The following is a 20,713-nucleotide window of genomic DNA, read 5'->3' as shown; positions in this document are numbered from 1 at the left end:
GACCCTTCCTACTGATGGGTGGTTTCCTAGTCTGAACTCTGTTCAAAAACCAGTGCTATTTCCACATTTACTAGTGTTTATACCTGTTCAGGGCTCATGATTCACACCATCTACAACTGCTTCTCAGAGTCTCATCTTCTGACCAGTCTCTAATATAATTTTCAGATTCTTGACTGATTGCTTGTGACAATTCTCCTTCAGGTCTAGCTTGGCAGTTTTTTGCAAATATCAGTGAAAAGTAGTCGAGAATTTGGGTTTACCAGGACCTCATTTTGGAGTGCACAGGAATCGGAAATGGAGATTTATGCATAAGCTGACTTACTGAAGAAAAAAAAAAGTGGGGGTAGGGCCAGAGGGGAGAGAACGACATTTTATTATCAGTAAGCATTCGTATCTCTTCATTTTGATCATCTTTAGATATATATACAAGCAGCTCTTGAAGGGCATGTAAAAATGAGCCAAGTTTTATTATTTTCAAAAAGCAGTAAAAACATTGATACAGGACATTACAAAATTCTAACGCCATCATTAGGACTTAACTCCTGCAGGTTCCTAGTGTGGAATCATCATTAAAGGCAGTTCTGCAAAGAGGCAGGCAAGCAGAATGAGAGTATCCCCTTGATTACTATTATTGTCATAATAATAATAATAATTAAGGAAACCTTCCTTTAGCTGGCTAACCCTGCATAAATAGGTGACACAGTTAATTAAAATGTAAACATGCAGTTTTCCGACACAAGTATAGCAAATAGAAAACTAGCTGCAACCAGAACAACTTCTAAGTTATCCCACAATAGTGATTCTTACACTTTGCTTCTTTGCTGTGTGATCCCTATGTACTTTTTCCCACTCATCATCCTCCGTATCCTGGTCAAATGTTTCAGGGTACACTGGTAGTTTGTCTTTGGGGCATTCTTCATAGTAACTCCGAACGTACTTCCCCACAGACCACCCTTTGTACTCTTCGGGCATTCTGCACTCCAGGCCGCTGTGGTGCACATTGTAGTGGTGCTTCAACCAGTAGTAGAGGTAGTGGATGTTGTAGTTACACCTCCAGGGGTTGTCTCTGAGCCACAAGAGTTTCAAAAAATACAAATCTTCTAACACTCCATAGTCAAAGTTTTGCAGACTGTTGTTTGATAAATCTAACTCTTCCAAATGTGTGAGTCCTAGAAAAGCAGCTAGAAACAGAAAATACTTATTAAACCAAAGAGTAATTGGGTTAAACGCAACTATATGGTATATTAGAAGGACAAATACAAATAAAAAATACGAGACAGTTCTCTTTGTTGAAAATAAAGGAAAAGATTTCCCTCCCCTCCTTTTTCTCACAGCTCTTACTTTAGAAGCCTTGTAATGGTAAGTATTTTCTCCTCTCTTTGAAATGTATACGTATCTTTTAGAAGACTAAAGAGGCCCTTTTCAGCTTTATGAGGAATGTTTCTTAAGGACCTGGGAGCCGTGCTGCCAAGTCTTCTTACTTAAGGGCTAGTTATCATTTATCCTGAAAACATGTATGTACTGGGTTTTAACTGTTTGGCTATATAAAAGGGTGAGATTTCTTTTTATCTTTGCAAACTTTTAGCAGACTGGCTGTTACGTATATCACATTCTGGTTTAACGCTTCTTCGATAATAAAAAGTTTTCTTTCTCTACTGCTTTTGTGGAGAGGATTTCTGTGTTGGGTGAAGATTTTGGTCTTAATTCTATTTCCCTAACAGTATACACATCTAAATGCAAAATTCTGAAACATGGTTTTACTCAAACAAAGCATTCCCCTTGATTAAATTGACTAGCATGCAATTTTTTATTTGAAAAATCAATTTTAAGTTAGCTTTCTAAAAAATGTATTTTGGGCTTATGTGCATTTTTTATGCTCACTGGAAAGATGCCACAAAAAAGGCATGAACTAGGAAAATATTTCAAATGCTAGACATAAGTGCATATAAAATTGAGGAATGTTTTTGGTGGTGATTTGACAGCTCTCTCTGGGTTATCAGTAAACTGAAAATGCCTAGAAAATAGTCGGTTCCTAGCTTAGGGGGAGGGAATTAAATTCTTGTCCAAAACCAAAAAAATTTTATCTGCATTTTGAAAACATCTGGTTGTATTTTGGCAAGCTTTGGTAGCTATCAGCTTTGGATCCATATGTATTTAATTATGCTGGAGGGTGAATAATTAAAACAAATATCAAACGTATAACACAACAAAAAGCTTTTATTTATCTTTCCTCTGAGAGTAAAGAAATCTAAACCTAAATTATTCTTATTTCAGTTGATGTGAACTGACTGGATGTCCTAGTATTTATATGTCAATCCTAATTTCAAACATTTTCTCACTTCTGTTTTAAAATACTCTTGTTGGGGCATGAAATGTCCTTATTTTGAATTTGGAAAATATGTTCTCAACCTAATGCCATTAACCATTTTCGTATCATTTGTTTTAGACAAAACCCGTAACTCCCCCTAAAAAGAATTCTTTCTATTTTGGTGCAAAGCAATGACTTGGGTGCAGAGAAGGAGCAGGGAGCAGGCGCTTGGGGAGGAGCAAAAGATCAGCCCTCGTAATGACAGTTCTGAGGACACTGCATTTTTTGTTATTTGCTAACATTGTGTGAGTCGGTGATCTCACAATCTAGTTTTCATAAAACAAACCAGCTCTTTATATTGACAGCATTTGTAAACATTCCTAGACTTTATTTTGAAAGTGCTATAGTTGTTACTTAAACCATATATATTCAAGCACTTCAGAAAGCTAGTTTTCATTTGTTTCTTAAAGGAGGTAAATCCCCTAAAATGGATGTTTTCTTTCTCCTTTCTGCAATAATGCTGGGCATTTTATGAGACTGTTATTCATACTGCCTTTTAAATACTGATGAATCTCATGGCATTTGTATACCTACTTACCAGCATGTCATTAAAATAAGTCCGCTTTGACAGTGTTTCATCAAAAAAGACCTTAAAATACAGAAGGTCTTTTATTTTAAAACATTTAAAGGTCATTTTGACTTAAATGATGAAACTTAAATGACTACTTAAAAGTGCTGAGATTTTTTTTTTTGTCCCAGAAGACATACTAAGGAAAGCGGTTGGCATTTGGTAGGTACTCAATACATATTTGTTAGAAAATACTTTCCTAAAACTGAATTAACAAAGGGGAAAAAAAAATACTACTTCAGGCACTATTTACAACAGCCAAGATACGGGAGCAACCTGCATCCATCAACAGATGAATGGATAAAGAACATGTGGAGGGGGTGTGTGTGTACACACACCCAGGAAAATTACTCAGTCATAAAAAGAAAAAATATTGCCATTTGCAGCAACATGGATGGACCTAGAGATTATTATACTAAGTGAAGTGACTCAGACAAAGACAAATATTATGATACTACTTACATATGAAATCTAAAATATAATACAAATGAACTTATTTACAAAACAGAAACAGACACACAGACATAGAAAACAAAGTTATGGCTACCAAAGGGGAAAGAGGAGGAGGGATAAATTAGGAGTACGGGATTAACAGATATGCACTCTATACAGAAAACAGATCAACAAGGATTTACTGTATAGCACAGGGAACTATATCCGATATTTTGTAATAAACTGTAATGGAAAAAATGTGTAACTGAATCACTTTGCTGTACACCTAAAATTAACACAATATTGTAAATCAACTGTACTTCCAATTTAAAAAAAATTTAAAAAGACTACTACTGCAGATAACAGAGTTTGGCATGGAAAAGAAAATGGACAAACAAGGTTAAAAGCCTTCAGGAGAGTCCAAGGATGACAAAGGAATCCTCGCCATCATGGGCATTTCATTAACTGGTGGAGGAAAAACATCACTAGAAGTAAACAAACAAACAAACAAAAACCCTGTATTATTATTTATGTCTCTGAATTATCTTGTCTCATTTTTCTCTAGTTTTCTTTAGGTACTGTAGTTCTATTATAACTAAAACATTGTTGCACCATTATTCACTACTTTGATAAATTTAACTAGGCCAGATAGTAACTGACATTTTAGTCTCTTTTAGAGATAACTCTAAAACTTGTTCGCATCCATACTTTTGATGGTTGATGAGCTAAAGTCAGAAGGAAATTAGACATCTGCCCAGGGACCTCAGACAGGCATGCTGCCTTGCAGTTCTTTGGCTATCATAGAGCAAGAAAGGGTCTCCACCTCCAGATTCTTAATCCTGTGGCCTGGTTTTGTGAAGACTGGCTACCAGTGACCAACCTGCACACCAGTATAATGGTCGCTCCATTTGGGAGAAGGGTGTCTCTATAGTATTCTTACTCATTGTGAAATGAAAATTGTTTTTGACTTTACAATTTAAAGATACTCCCAAGTTTATACTATTTGTACAGACTAAGGTATGAATGTAGCATATTGCTGTTCCTTTGAAAATTAAAAAAAAATGCTTCCTTAATATTTTAAAATATGTTACTAGTACTAAAATATGCCTTTGTAGCTCTAGAACACTTATTCTGTTTTCACTTCTACAATTTTAAAATCCTAATGTTCTGTTAATTGAGAAATAAAATGTTTATATTAACACTGAATTACTAACAGTATTGATGCACTTTTTAAAACAACTTTATTGTGGTATAATTTCTATACAGTAAACTACACATATTTCAGACGTACAATTTGATGAATTTTGATAGATGTATATACACCCATGAAACCACTACAATCAAGAAAGCTAACATTTCTGTCACTCCCCTAGGGGTACAAATTTTTAACTCTCAATGTATCCCTTCCTATCCCTTTAACCCCTGGTAACCATGAGATACACTTTTTTTTTTAGTTGTTTTTTTTTTAATTGAAGTACAGTCAATGTGTCAATTTCTGGTGTACAGCACAATGTCCCAGTCATGCATATACATATATATATTCGCTTTCACATTTTTTTCTCTTAAAGGTTATTACAAGATTTTGAACATAGTCCCCTGTGCTACACACAAGAAACTTTAAAAAAATCTATTTTTATATATAGTGGACACATTTTTAAAGACAGGGTTTTTCAAATTAAAGTAGCACTGTGAAGGCACAAATATTATGTATGTCACAAATCTAATCATCATTGCAGTAATTCTCAGTTCTTTCTAAATTCAGTGTGCTCTCTTAACTTACCAAGCTCATTTCTGTCAGAGGCTTTGCTTAGCAAACGGAGAAGAGATTTGAAGGATGGAAAAGAAAATTGATCTTGATCTAGGATTAGATAAAATCTATCTGGCTCTGGTTTGAGCACATTTTATCTTAGTTTATGATCATACTTCATCTTAATTTATGAGCTTAATTTAATCTGCTTAGCGGATTATTTTGAATTTACTTTAAACAGGCTGTTAAAGTCTTACTTTAAACAAGTTGAGACTTAATGAATAGCAAAGAAAATGCTAAATCCGAATTTCCCTATAAAAGTCACTATATGCTTGGCATATGATTGACCAGTAGCAATATACTCCTATTTTTAAAATATACTCTACAAAACACTACTTTTATTCGGACTAACTAAAACTGTTGCTTAGTAATATAAACTATTACTTACTTCATAAAGCAACAGTTTGGCAAATATTTTTCTGAGTTCCAAGCATGTTCTAACTTAAGCATCCTGTTTAATTTAAATTCAAAGTTTTTATTAGTTTTTTAAAAACTAAATTGTATTTACTATAAATGTTGCCATAGGGAAAAAACAGAGAACACCTGTCACCTGTTTAAAGGGCTATTCTGGGGGAACTTACCAGGATCTATGAATTGAATGCCATTGCTGCTGAGGTTTAATTTCTTTAGCTCATGAACATCTTCAAACTCCTTGGGTCGAAGCTGGTTGATTTTATTGTGTGACAAGTCAAGTTTAACAATATCTGGAGGGATGTTGTTTGGAACTTTCTTCAACTCTGGAAAAAAATAATACTATTCAGGTTATCAAGCTCTCCTCTCGCCCCCATTTTCTCTATCACTCTTATCCCTGAGTGACTGAAGAGTCAGCTCCTGAAGGGGAAAAGGATATCGAAAAACAAAGAACACTGCTATGAATAAGCCTTAGAATATACTGTATTCCACCAAAGCCCAGCAAACCAAATGCAGCACACTTAGAAGAGTAGACACGGCTCCTTGCTGAGCTGTTCTGAGAAACTTCCCAGAGGTGGCAAGAAATCAAGAGGAAGACAGCAGTCAGTGTAGCTCAGCTGGCTCATCATCAGGTGAGGTTGTGGGGCTCAAGCCTGGCTGCCCACTAGAATCATCTGGGAAGCCTTTAAAAGCAGAAAGCTGAAACAAAATGTAACTAACAAATCAAACCACTTTCATCTTGCATTCCCTTCCCACTCTTAAGAGTTTTCATTATTCATTACTGCCTCTTTGTTGCTCCTTCTATCAACAAATAAGCTCGGGTCTCTCCACCCTAAAGAAACAAAAAAAGCCCTTGACCTTGATGATCCTCAATCTGTTATCTTACTTCTCCTTCCTTTGGATGCTAAAATTCAAGAAAGAAAAGTACTGACTTGCCTCCCCCCTCCCCTGCACCCCCAGCATCTGCTTTCTCATCACCCAATTATTCCCTGAATCCTTGTGATTTGGTTTATAATCCGCTACTCCCTGACTCTGCCCAAGGTACTTCAGTAACTGGACTCCTCAGGAACAACAATAACAAAAATGCTGCTGCTGCTCCTGCTGCTCCTCCTCCTGCTCCTCCTCCTCCTATAAGAAAAGCCTCTGGGGAGGGAACACTCCCAAAGTCATTCTATGAAGCCACCATCACCCAGCTACCAAAACCAGACAAGGACACTACCAAAAAAGAAAATTACAGGCCAATATCTTTTTTGAACAAAGGTGCAAAAATTCTCAACAAAATACTAATAAATCAAATCCAACAACACATAAAAAAGATCATACACCGCAAGCAAGCTGTATTTATTCCAGAGTCACAAGGATGTTTCAACATATGAAAATCAGTGTGATACACCACATCAACAAAAGGCAAGACAAAACTCACATGATCATCTCAATAGATGCAGAAAAAGCATTTGATAAAATTCAACATCAATTCATGATAAAAACTCTTAACAAGTGGGTATAGAGGGAACATATCTCAACATAATAAAAGCTATTTATGACAAACCCACAGCCAACATAATCTTCAACAGTGAAAAGCTGAAAGCTTTCCTGCTAAAACCTGGAACAAGACAAGGATGCTCACTCTCACCACTTCTATTCAACATAGTTTTGGAAGTCCTAGCCACAGCAATCAGACTTGAAAAAGAAATAAATGATGTCCAAATTGGCAGGGAAGAGCTAAAATTATCATTACATGCAGATGACATGATACTATATATAGAAAACCCTAAAGACTCCACACCAAAACTACTAGAGCTATGTATATGGATGACTGAAACATTTTGCTGTACACCAGAAATTGACACAATATTGTAAACTGACTTCAATAAAAACAAAAACAAAAAACCTACTAGAGCTGATAAACAAATTCAGCAAGGTAGCAAGATACAAGATTAACATACGGAAATCTGTTGCATTTCTTTACACTAACAATGAATTATCATAAAGGGAAAGTAAAAAAAAAAATCCTGTTTAAAATTGCAATAAAATTACTTAGGAATAAACCTGACTAAGAAGGTGAAAAACTTATATGCTGAGAACTATAAGACATTGATAAAAGAAATTGAAGATGATTCAAATAAATGGAAAGATATTCCATGTCCTTAGATTGGAAGAATTAATAGTGTTAAAATGGCCATACTGCTCAAAGCAATCTACAGATTTAATGCTATCCCTAACAAAATAACCATTACTTTTTTTTTTTTTTTACAAAACTAGAACAAATAATCCTAAAATTTATATGGACCCATAAGAGACCCAGAATTGCCAAAGCAATACTTAGGGAAAAAGAACAAACCTGGAGGCGTAACCCTTCCATACTTCAGACAATACTATAAAGCTACAATAATCAAAACAGCATGGTTCTGGAACAAAAATAAACATATGAATCAATGAAACAACATAGATAGTCCAGAAATAAACCCACTCACCTATGGTCAATTAATCTTTGACAAAGGAGGCAGGAATATACAATGGAGAAAAGACAGTCTCTTCAGCAAGTGGTGTTGGGAAAGTTGGACAGCCACATGTAAATCAATGAAGTTAGGATACTCCCTCACACCATAAAGAAAAATAAACTCAGAGATGGCTTAAAGACTTAAATATAAGATGTGACACCATAAAATTCCTAGAAGAGAACATAGGTAAAACATTCTCTGACATAAATCATAATAATATTTTCTTAGGTCAGTCTCCCAAGGTTATAGAAATAAAAGCAAAAATATACAAATAGGTCCTAATCAAACTTATAAGCTTTTGCACAGCAAAGGAAACCATAAACAAAATGAAAAGACAACCTATGGACTGGGAGAAAACATATGCAAACAATGAGCCCAACAACGGCTTAATTTCCCAAATATACAAACAGCTCATATGGCTCAATAACAAAAAAACAAACAACCTAATCAAAAAATGGATAGAAGATCTAAATAGACATTTCTCCAAAAGAGACATACAGATGGCCAATAGGCACATGAAAAGATGCTCAAAATCGCTAATTATCAGAGAAATGTAAATCAAAACTACAATGTGGTATCACCTCACACCAGTCAGAATGGCCATCACTAAAAAGTCTACAAATAGATACTGGAGAGTGTGTGGAGAAAAGGGAACCCTCCTATACTGCTGGTGGGAATGTAAATTGGTGCAGTCACTATGGAAAACAGTATGTAGTTTCCTTAAAAAAGTAAAAACAGAGTTGCCATGTGATCCAGCAATCCCACTCCTGGGCACTATCTGAAGAAAACTCTAATTTGAAAAGATACAAGCACCCCAATGTTCACAGCAGCACTATATATAATAGCCAAGGCATGGAAGCAACCTTAATGTCCATCAACAGATGAATGGATAAAGAAGCTGTGATATATATGTCCAATGGGCTACTACTCAGCCATAAAAAGGAGTGAAATAATGCCATCTGCAGCAACATGAATGGACCCAGAGATTATCATACTGAGTGAAGTGAGAAAGACTTTACCATATGATATCACTTATATGTGGAATCTAAAATATGATACAAATGAACTTACTTACAAAACAGAAACAGACTCACAGACACAGAAAACAAACTTGTGGTTACCAAAGGGGAAAGGGGGAGAGGAGGGATAAATTAGGACTTTGGTATTAGCAGATACAAACTACTATATATATAAAATAGATAAACAAAAAGGTCCTACTGTGTATCATGGGACCTATATTCAATATCCTATAATAAACCATAATGGAAAAGAATATGAAAAAGAATATATGTAACTGAATCACTTTGCTGTACACCAGAAAATAACATAACAGTGTAAATCAATTATACTTCTATAAAAAATTTTTTTAAAAAAACCTCTGGAAGAGGAGTCCAGGTTATTTTTCACAGGTTAATAGAAAATCAAAGTTCACCTAATTTATCTTTTACTATATATGTTTGTTTTTAAATCATGCTTTTAAAAGCTATAAAGTGTTTTTATTTTATATTTTAGCATATATTTGCCCTTTCACTTAATCTTTAGCAAAGTATTCTGAAGAGGTTTTATTCAATTTTAAGTAGGGCAAGTGAAGCCTGCAGAGAGAGACAAATCTATTCTGACAAAAGAAAACTAGAAGCAACAAATAAAATGTCCAGATTAATTCACACCTGAGAAACAGCATGACCCAAAGACTTTTTGAATAAAAAGAAACTCTTTGAAATAGGTATAGTAAAGTAAGTTTATAAAAAGTGGTATCCATGTATCTGTAACTCCCCTTTTGGTATAGAATAATTGAATTACTGATCATTTTTTCCAAATATTAAAAAAAAATCCCTGTGGTACATACGATTTCTTAACTCATAGTATGTTTACTTTAATAAAGACTCAATCTTATTTCCCCCCTATTTTTAACAGCTCAGAATCCATGGTTAATGGGATGGTATTGGTTACTCCGTCTCTGGTATCCTTATTACTGTTGAATCTGCTTTTTATTCTTGATGGGATCTTGGATTCTTAGTAAATACGTACAGGAACTTTTTCTAGGTGCTCTAACAAGTATTAAGTGACAAGAACCCTATGAGCTAAGTACATTATCCTCATTTCACAGATGACGAAGCTGAGGCACAACTTGCCCACAGTCCCGCTCCTAGGACTTAAACACAGACATGCTAGCCCCCACATCTATGCTTCTGACCACTATGCTCTCCTGCTTTTTCACGGTACCTTTCTGCTTCGTTTGTGCTGTTTCACCTGCCTAGGATCCTCAAGCTTGGCATGAAGGGTATAGTGGGGGTTGGGGAGCAACTGGGGTGGAGTCGGTGTATTAGGATGGCTGTGAGACCTTTTTGGCTCTGTATTTAAAATGACATCTCCCTGTTTTCAAGTAGGTAACAATAACAATAATAATAATACCACTCCCTGTTTTTTTCCAATGGTATTTATCAATGTCAGGCATAGTATACATTTTATTGATTTTTTTTTCATTTTTGCACCCTCCTTGCTGTGGAAGTTTCACGAGGGAGGTTGAGACCAGTGCTCAACATATCATAAATAAATAAGTGGCATGTGGCAGCCAGCTTCTAAAACGGCACCCAATGATCCCCTCTACTGATATTCATGCCCTTGGGTAAACTCTTCTCCTTGAGTATGGGCTGAACCGAGTGACTTGCTTTAATAGAATGCAGCACATATGGTGGAATGTCACTTCCATAATTGGGTTATAAGAAATTCTGACTTTTATCTGGCTACGAGATTCTCTTTTGCTGGCTTTGATAAGGCAAGCTGCCATGCTGGAGAGGCTCAGATGGCAAGTAATTAAGGGTGGCATCTGGCCAACAACCAGCAAGGAACTCAGGCCCTCAGTCGAACAGCCCTTGAGGAACTGAATCTTCCCAACAGCCACATGAGCTTGGAAAAGGATCCTTTTCCAGGTGAGCCTTCAGATGAGACCATAGCCCTGAGCCCTGGTCAATACCTAACTGCAGCCTCATGAGAGATAATGAAGCAGAGGATCTAGCTACACCATGTCTGGCTTCCTGATCCACAGAAACTGAGAGATAATAAAGTGTGTTGTTTAAGCCACTAAGTTTTGGGGTAGTTTGACAAGCAGAAATAGATAGCTAACACGTGGTAAATAATGAGCTCATTAAGTGTTGAGCTTAACGATTCAGGAATATTGAGCCCTCTTGTAATAAAAGTGCTTTGAAAATGTGGGTTGATTTTGCTCTGTCCTCTGTTAAGACATTTTTAAGTTTTATCTATAGTTGTATCTGCCAACATATTGAAAGGCAAAAGATTTTAAGACTTGAACTTATTATATAATACTGCAACAGAGAGGCACTCCTCCCTTTAAGATTAGCAAGACCATGACTGGAGAGCTATATCCTCTCTTGGACACTACATGTAAACAAGGAGATGGAGATCTGAGGGAAAACTGAAAGCCACAGAGACAACTGAGGACAGCCAGGAGAAATAAGTTCTTGACGTTTCGATTTGGAGTAATTATTGAGAATGGCTGTGGCATCTTCTTAGGTTTTTTTTTTTTTTTCCTAAGAGGAATAGAGTTTTATTTCAAAATACCCAGGATCCCTCCTCTCCTCTCTTCCTCCACTGTTAGCACATTGGTCCAAGCCACCATCACCTCTTATCTGGATTATCCCAGTAGTGTCCTAAGCCCATGTGATTGTGTTAAAACATATGTCAGATCCAGTCATTTTACTGGATGGCGTCCCAACCTCCAGATGGCAGAATCTTCCAGTTGTTTCCCATCTCACTATGAAATAAAAAAGCCCCAGTCTTCACCAAGGCCCTACAAAGTCATTAAGGGCTGTAGGTCTTCCTTGGCACCAGAGTTAGTATCTCCTTGGTTTTGGAAAGCAGTGTATTTATCAGTACTTGCTTGCTGAACCCTATCTACTGGGTTGGATATGAGGGTGAATGACAAGCAACCACTGTAGGACAAGCTAAAGTGGGTTAACCACAAATAAATGGGCAGAAAAAAAGGTTTATGAGAACACCCTGAAACTCAGCTTAGGCAAGGTGGCAGACCCATGAATGCTGGAAGAGGAATATGAATTGCAGAACTGACTTTGGCATTGTTGCCAGCACCCTTGGGTAAAAATAAGATCCACAAGTAATACCAGGAAATGCAAACCAAAGCCTTTACTAGTAGGCTTAGAAAAACATGGAAAAATATTTTTGTTGTATTGAGGGGTAAAAGCAGTTCTTTAGTTTTTAAACTTGAATGAGAACTGCAAATATTCACGTGAAGTATGTTTGTCTTTGATAAAGATTATACAAACACAAATTTCCCCAGGTCAGAAGTCAAATCTGGTCGATGTCCCCGTTTCTAGACATGGTATCATGTGGTTATTTGCTGCAACCCAGAATTTTTTGGTAAACCCTCAACAAATAGCCATATTTACTTGATTATCATCCCTGACAAACCCCATCCCTCCCCCAACCAAACCTTGCTGATTTTTGAGGAGAAAATTGAGAAATTTTTTTCCATGTAATTTCCCATTTTCCATGTAATTTCCCATTTCCTTAATTACCAGCAATTTCAGAACTACTCAGAAGGCTTGGTAATGGTCGGTAAAGAGACATAAATGGTCCTGTTTATTGCAAAAATAAAAGATTCTTAATTATTGTTCAAATCTACAGTGAAATTAACTTCAGTGACAGCTGGGAGTGATTTATGGGCATAATTTTCTCCAGCCCTAAATTAGAAGTAAAATTAACCCTTAAAAATGGTAAACTATTCTGGTAAATGTGACACTAAACACCAATTTTAAAACTCTTACATTCATGTATTTTTGGCAAATCCATTCACCTCAATATGGCATAAACATGCCTTTCAACTAATCTCACATTTATTCCCTTTGAAAGACTAACTTTTGCTGGCAAAGTGCCTGCCTCCTAGTGAATATAGCTATTATTTCTTTTTCTTGCTGTCATATGTTTAAGGCAAAAATAGTGATCTTTGAGGTCTATGTGGTCAAATTGGCTCGTATTAGGTACCCAGCGCACACCCTCTGGCTCATCCTGTCAACTGGAAAAGACAGAATGCTTGAGTTAGAGGGATCTGTATTTGGGTTCCCTTTGTGGTCCCTTTGTGACCATGTGTTTGTGATCATGTACATGTTGTGTTGTGTTGTACAGAGACTAAGAGGGGGGTTCAATACTGGGAGGAAGCACCCAAAAGGCTTTTATAAATTCTTCTTGGTTAATAGACATATCTAGAATCTTGAAGGATAAGAGGACATAGCATGGTAGCCAGTAGCTTGGGAAGTGCATGGGGACTGCCTGTGTGACCTTAAAAGGGCAACTTAACTTCTCTACTCCTCAGTTTCCTCATTTATAAAATGAGGGTAATAATAGTATTTCTTTTAAAGCTGTGAGGAGTAAATGATGATGCGTGAAACTGCTATGTCTTAGAATAAGAGGGAGCTCTTACGCATTAATATCACTGCCAGTCCCACTCTCAATGGCATGTTTTAGGTTTCTTTAGATCCTACACAGTGTCCAACATGTGGAACACAATAAAAAGTATTACTACACTCTAGCAGGGAGCCAGAGATTAACACTGCTGAACATTTATTCTTAGTATTCGACATTTATTATTTATAGACTGGGATAAGGAAAACTGCAATGGATTAAATTCAGATTATCATACTTGAATTCTAGCCATAATTTTTAAGTTCTATGTATTTTTAAAGGTTGTTTAAATTACTACTTCATTACAGCAAAGAAAGCAGCTCAATTATTATCATCAATCTGAAGAACATGGCCCTGGGCCAGGCAGTACCAAAGGGAATTTAATAGACAAGACCTTTGCCCTTAAATTGATAGGAATTAACAAAATACCAGGAAATGAAAAACAATTAACTGAATCAGTAGATTTATATCAACCACAGTGAAAGCGATTTATATCAATGCTATTAAAAGACAAAACTACCCTCCATTTTATAACCTAAAAAAGCATGGGCTCTGATTTATGTCATCACTAACATGTGGAAGAACTTGAGTTGTCCGTTAGTGTATGACCCTATATTATATGTACTGTGTATGTCACAAAACTTTATATTGTTTTCCAGTAAATAGTATGTGTATTTTTAAAGCAGGGGAATGAATTTATGGGGGACTGCTGGAAGGTTGTGTTTAGACGATAACTTGAGGCAGGAAAGCAGTAAAAACACATTTGTATTTTCATAAGCTGATTTTTGCCAAGAGAAAAAGAGACAAAAAACATCATGGAAAAAAGACAAAGGCAGAAATAAGCTCACTGGAGGGGGAATGGCCCAAGAGTAGAAAAGCAGTAAAAAAAAGAAAGCTATCTCCTAACATGTTATCTTTTCTTAAGTTAGAGTGTAGTCTAGCTGGAGAAGTCTTCAATTTTGTGCTGACGCATTTTTCTCAGATAATTAATGAGCTTAACGCTACCTGCTTTATCACGTGATGCAGCATGTGCAAATTAACTTTAGCTTGGGCATAGAACCCCAGCAACAGCAAGTAGTTTTCCAAACCCGAGTCAGGAGTAGCAGCTTTGTATCAGTTTTAAAAATATATAATTCAAGTCTTTAAGCGTCACAAAGGAAATCCTAGTAAAATGCACTCTTCAGCATGAAGCATTAAGTCCTCACCACAACAGTGTTGGGGAAATTCCACCCGGTCTGATTGCAGAGAAACTTCATATACTGACTTACTGGGAATTCTTTGATGCTTGCATTGTTAAGGCAGCTGCTTCTGGAGCATGGTGAGATTAATTCTGGACAACAGCAGGCTCAGGTAAACCAAGTTTCGAATCTTAGCTCTGCTGCTTGCCTGTGAGACCCCGGCCAGGTGACTGAACCTCTCTTAGCCTCCTTTTCCTCAACTGTAGATGGGGAAGCTACTACCTTCCTGGCTGTTGTGGACCGCATGTGTATGGAATATCTGGAGCATAGTAGGTTCTCAATTAATGAGCACTTTCTTTCAAATTCAGATCCCATAATGGCATCTCCCCAGTTACGATGCTGTAATTGCTCTAGTATGGCATCAGTGGTGCCTAATTCACAGGGTGTCATAGCAAGCAAACCTTTCCACGTCATAAGGCCATGGTGTGCTCTAACCAGGTGCCACCTTCCACAGTCAGAGAGGGGCCAGTCTTCGCTGATAACTGAACAAACGTACTGCTGCCTCTTCAGCGTCAGTGCACTCCTGCCTACGGCTTCCTGGAGAAGCCAGAGTCTCTATGCTTCTCCTAACCTTCCCTTTCTGTTCTTAAAGAAACAAAACAAAACCAAATCTCCCAAAGTAAGTGGGAGGAATGATACCACACTCTATATGACCCTAATTCAATGACACCTGAATTTAATTTATTACTACAAATAATTAATTAACCCACGCCAGAAAGGAAACACCGTTACATGGTTTGCTATCCAAGGTAGATTAAGTGGTTCCCCCACCACACTTTGAGAACGTCTTCACTAACATGTCAAGAGCAATACTAAAATCTCCCATCTCTTGTCTTATTTCATGAATTTATCCTGTGTGCACAGGTTCTGCACAGTGTTAGCCCAAGATTGTGTGAGATGTAAAAAGCCAGTGATAATTTTTAGGAAGTAGATAATATTCTCGAGAAGTTTTCTTAGTCTCATAGTTCTTGGATTAAACACTTTCAATTTGGAGGTTTTTAAAAATACTTTTATGTTTTATATTGGATAATTTGGGAATAATTAAGATACAGGATGTTAGCAAGTGTCAGCAAAGATTTTGAGACTAAATCGTGAGAACTACAGATACGCCATCACTACACCCCGCGTGGCCGCCCCCTCAGTGCTCACCTGTCCCGCTCTGCTCGTGGTTTTCCTTGAGGTTATCATTTCCCCACAGATGCGCACCATGTTTTGACTTTAACTGATATAAGTCAGGTTATATAGGCAGCACCTGCACTTGTTTTCATACCCAACAGTTTTCCAACGCAAATTAAATTACATTGAATTTAAGATTAAAGAAATTTCTTACAGCCACAGCTTATGATGAGCCAATAAGAGTAGAAGCCAAATAGCTGTCCCTCTGAGCCCACCTCCTACCCTCCTCCAGTGTTCCCCAAATCACCAGCCATCTTGAGCTTGGAGTAAATTCAGTCATCACTGGGGAAATATTTCTGGTGGAAATGACACCAGAAATTCTAAGTCGTGGTGGGGGTGCAGGGATTCATAAGGATTTCTAAATTCAAAGAGCATTATTCATGGTCCATGAAAATGAAAAAGTAAGAAACATACAGACCTTTCCTTTTGCAGTCCAGGGTTTGTATGGGGAACACGTAATTGTGGCAAAGAGAAGAGTCCGCCTCGGGCCTGATGATTGGGGGTTTCCCTGACACTTGGGGTCTTGGACCCAATTGTTCCTTTTCCTCTTCATTACATAACTGTTCAGATTTTATCTGCCTCAGTTTTTGATTTTTCAGTTCGTGTGGGCTTTCACACTTGGCGTAGTTCCCCAAATTCCGGTTCTTTGGAATCTGCAACATTGAAATAAGCGTTTCCATCTCACAAGTACAGTGCCAGGGATTGTCATAAAGACGCAGGTAGCTCAGGAGAGGTGTATAAATGAACACTTCCTCTGTCAAGACTTTGATCTGGTTGTGCTGCAGTAAGAGAGTGGTAAGTTTATTTAAACCGAAGAAAGCCTCACTCTCAATCTTGGAGATCTCATTCTGTTGCAGATCCAAGCTTTTCAGCTTTTTAAACTTGGAAAACATGTTGTTCTTCAATATGCGGATTTTGTTTCTTGCTAATAGCATGTGCAGCAAATCCTGAGGCCAGCCAGGCAGCACAAAAACTAATTTTCTTTCTTGACAATCTAAGTATTTCTCGTGAAGATACATGTACACTTCGCAGGGGAGGCCTGGTGCATAGCGTTTGACTGGGTTGGAGGTTTTTCGGCTCCCACCAGCCCGGCCATGATTCACTCGGTTTCTTGTGCCCCCAGGGCTTGCCTTGCCGAGCTCAGCGGCTTTACAGAAGAAGAGCAGGATTACTATGGTAACCACGCGCATCCTGACATCCAGCTGGCCCCAATCACTTGGTGTGACTGAGGGAACAATGAAAGTATTCCTTTGAGATCCAAGTTTAGGTAATCTTAGCTAATGCAGTTCAGGAACAATGAGACACAGCTGAGGTCCAGTGGAGTCCCTAGATTGCAGGAGGGAACAAAATATTTAGTTAGAGACCACTGTGAGCACTGCAATTGATGAAAAAATAGCAAGTTTTAAAGTTATTTATTTTTATTTTTTAGCAAAGGCATTCCAGTTAACAAAGGCACATACAGAAGTGTGGTATAAAAGGCTCTACACCCTCCTACTTGCCTGGTTTAGTGGCTAAATGTTTGGGCCCTGAGTCTGAAGCAAGGCTTTTCTACTTGCTTAATTGTGTGACCTTAGACTAATTATTTAACCTCATCTTCAGTGTCTGTGAAGTGGGATGGAGGACACCTCTAGTATTGTTGGGAGGATGAAACAGGCTCTTGTGCATCAGACACCTCACAGTGCCTGGCCCGGGGGAGGTACCCACAGTGTTAGGACTTAGCACTATGAAAACCGAAACCTGTAGTTTATCACCACACCAGATTCAAGAAATTAAAGGGGATTCTCCTCACAGTTTTGAGATGTGCAAACAAGAGCAGGACTCCTATGGCTCGCGTCCTGAGCTTATTTTTTTCTTTCCTTTTCTGTCCCGCAATCACCAGTCATGTGGAATGTGGGCTCCAGACATGCTCAGGGTACATTGCAGCTGTCCTTGTCATCTCCTGCACATCTTAGCTCAAAGGTCACCTCAGCAAAACCTCCTCTGACTGCTCCATTTAAAGTAGCACCCTTCCCACTCACTGGCCGCTCTCTACTCCATTTCTTGTATTTCTCTCCAGAGCACTTATCATCATCTGTCAAAATAGATTTTTTGCTCCTTTTTACTGTTGTTCTAACCCAACAAGGATATAAACTTTGTAAGGGTAGGGATTTTTCTCTAGTTTGTCCACTGCTGTATTTCCAGCACCTTAGAACTTCTAGCACATGGTAGGGTCTTGAAAAATATTTGCTGACTGCATGAATTACTCTCAAGTAACTATTTTATAAAATATTAATCTCATCGATTTAGTTATATATTTTTTGAATCTATTTTTCCCTTAGGTATTACGGATGACTTCCAAAATCTGCACATTTTTAAGAACTGTTTTCATTTTTAAAATTCTGCGATTGGTTTTGGTTTGCATTTTTACTTAGGACATAGTCCATTCTTGGCAGAGGAAGAAATGTTCAAAATGGATGTATGATTAATAACATTTCTGTTGTTATCATTGTGGGGCTATGTGGTTATGAGGAGCAGATGTTGTCTTTTTTTACATTTTTTAAAACTTAAAAAATATTTTTATTGAAGTACAGTCAGTTTACAATGTTGTGTCAATTTCTGGTATACAGTACAATACTTCAGTCACATAGGAACATACATACATTTGTTCTCATATTCTTCTTCACTATGGTCCCTGTGCTATGCAGTATAAACCTGTTGTTTATCTTAGATATGTCTTCTGTTCATTGGAGTAGTGTAAATGCCAGGCTCACCCCACTGCTGGAGTTTTCCTGCTTGTACCAGTCTCCTCTGTCTAGAATGCCTTCTCCCTTCTTTGCCCCAAGCATTCCTCCCACTCCCTGTTTTGTGCCCACTCCCCTCACTGCTCCTCTCTTGTCTCAGTTTTGAAGTTTTATCTACTCTTGGTCTAGACCCAGAGAGCTGACTGTGTAACACTTTGCTGTCTAGCTCTTTGCATGCATGTCTTGTCTTTTCTTCCCTGCCAGACTATAAGCTGTGCAGTTGTCTCCGGTCCCAGAACTAATCAGCCACTTGGCCTTTCTGACCCTCCACGTCTCATTCTGCAATTCATTGTAATTTATATGTAAGTCTAACCTAAAACGTAAATATTTTGTTAATTATTATGCATGCTGAATTATTTCTGATATTCATGCTTAAGTATTTGTGGGTGTGAAATATACAACTTTAAAATGTGTAAGAACTAAGCTGGATTGAGGGACAGAGAGGTGGATGTACAGGTGTATGTGTGATAAAGCAAATATAGTAAAATATAAATTATAGAATCTGGGTGATGGGTATATTCATTGTACAATTCTGCAATTCTCTCAACTTTTTGTATCTTTGAAAAATTTCATAATAAAATGCTAAAAGGAACCAAAAACCAAAAATATTAACAAAAAAAGTCATGCCACAAAAAAGCAGACTGATTTCTTCAAGTGCTTCAAAGCTAAAAGCTCTACGTATATACAGTTTTCCCCGAAGTAGTATTTTTCTCTTTTCCCCTTCCTTCTTAATCCTCAGACAATAATAAACATGTGTATATATTTTAATTTTAAAGCCAAAAGAAATTGCTTTTCTGGGAAAGGAAACCATAAACTTAGAACAAGTTACTTGCCAAGGTTTTTGTTTGTTTTCTAATGAATACACTGCATTGAATGTAGGATGGAAAAACTTTTAAGTTTAAACATTTGTAATATGTTGTTTAGTAATGTGTGACTTGTTTGATTTAGGCCTCTGTAGAAACTTGCAAGAGCTGAATGTCTCTGATTGTCCAACACTCACGGTGAGTATAAGAAGCTTATTTTACTATTGTTTGTATAGATTCAGACTAGCTCCACTGGAGTGCTAATACACAGAGGTTCTGCCAAAATACATGCCTGTGTGCTCATTTAGGATTAAAGATGAAAAAAAGCAAACTACGTTAAACATTGGCAAGAAATGTTACCCAACGCTATTATTAATCCTCTACATATGCCCAAGGTTAAATTCTCTGGAAAGTGGAAACTATTCAACAATTACACAAAAATGAACTATATTGATATTTAAGGCCATGCGTGTATGAGATGGAAAAAAGTGGGCCCCAGCAGAGACAACAGACTCACTTTAGCAGTCTTCATGGGTATCAACTGTGGTGGATGGAAATGAACATGCAATCCTAGCCAGCTCCTTTATGGTCCCTGTCACCAGGCTTGCCTCTACTTCCAATCCGTCTTCCACCCTATGAGCACAGAATATTCTTTCTAAAAGGCAGATCTGACCATTTCATTCCCATCTTCCATCATTTATACTCATACCTGTCATCTACACTATTGGATAAAGTCACAGCTCTTTAAAATTACTGCACCTTGGAGACCCTCAGTGGTCTTACCTCTGCCTCCCTTTCCAGCAGTGTTTTGTTCTAGTTCCTGCATGCACATTAAGTTTCAGCAGCCACAGGCTGCTATGCTTTCTTTGCTGCATGTACTAAGCTCCCCTAGGTGTTCTGCCTTTGCTCAGGCTGTGCTCTTGGCTTGGAGATAGGAGGGAACAGAATGAAGAGTCTGGTTGTGCCATGCTTCTCTTTAAGGTCCACAAGGTCCATGCCCCTTGGCACAGGTGAAAAGACTTGAGGAATTGGCTCCTCCTTGCTACCTACCCAGCCTCATTGTTACAGTTTTTTCTTTCAAATTTCTACTCTATCTCTTTCTGTGGATATTTTTAGTATCTATAATGTTAAAGATGTACTTATTTTTATATATAAAGATACAAGGAATCTATATGTTACAAAACATATGTGCT

At 37.5% G+C, this 20,713-nt stretch overlaps 2 protein-coding genes across 2 annotated transcripts in view; one reads left to right on the top strand and one right to left on the bottom strand.

Annotated features, from left to right (window-relative positions):
- Positions 1–20,713, top strand: part of FBXL13 (F-box and leucine rich repeat protein 13) — a 167,327-nt gene that overhangs the window by 62,746 nt on the left and 83,868 nt on the right. Inside the window, exon 10 of the mRNA XM_010984850.3 lies at positions 19,666–19,718. Coding sequence (XP_010983152.1) covers positions 19,666–19,718 — 53 coding nt within the window. The remainder of the gene's footprint in view (positions 1–19,665; positions 19,719–20,713) is intronic.
- On the bottom strand, positions 449–17,127 carry LRRC17 (leucine rich repeat containing 17). The gene is made up of 3 exons (XM_010984799.3): positions 16,356–17,127; positions 5,757–5,912; positions 449–1,181 (listed from the first exon to the last, which is right to left on the bottom strand). Exons 1-3 carry the CDS (start codon positions 17,125–17,127, stop codon positions 784–786), a joined length of 1,326 nt encoding a protein of 441 aa, XP_010983101.1. The 3' UTR covers positions 449–783.

The sequence above is a fragment of the Camelus dromedarius genome, chromosome 7 (assembly GCF_036321535.1).
Source record: "Camelus dromedarius isolate mCamDro1 chromosome 7, mCamDro1.pat, whole genome shotgun sequence".
NCBI lineage: Eukaryota > Metazoa > Chordata > Mammalia > Artiodactyla > Camelidae > Camelus > Camelus dromedarius.
The sequence above is the reverse complement of the archived record's forward strand: the minus strand, read 5'-3'. Positions and strand labels throughout refer to the sequence as shown.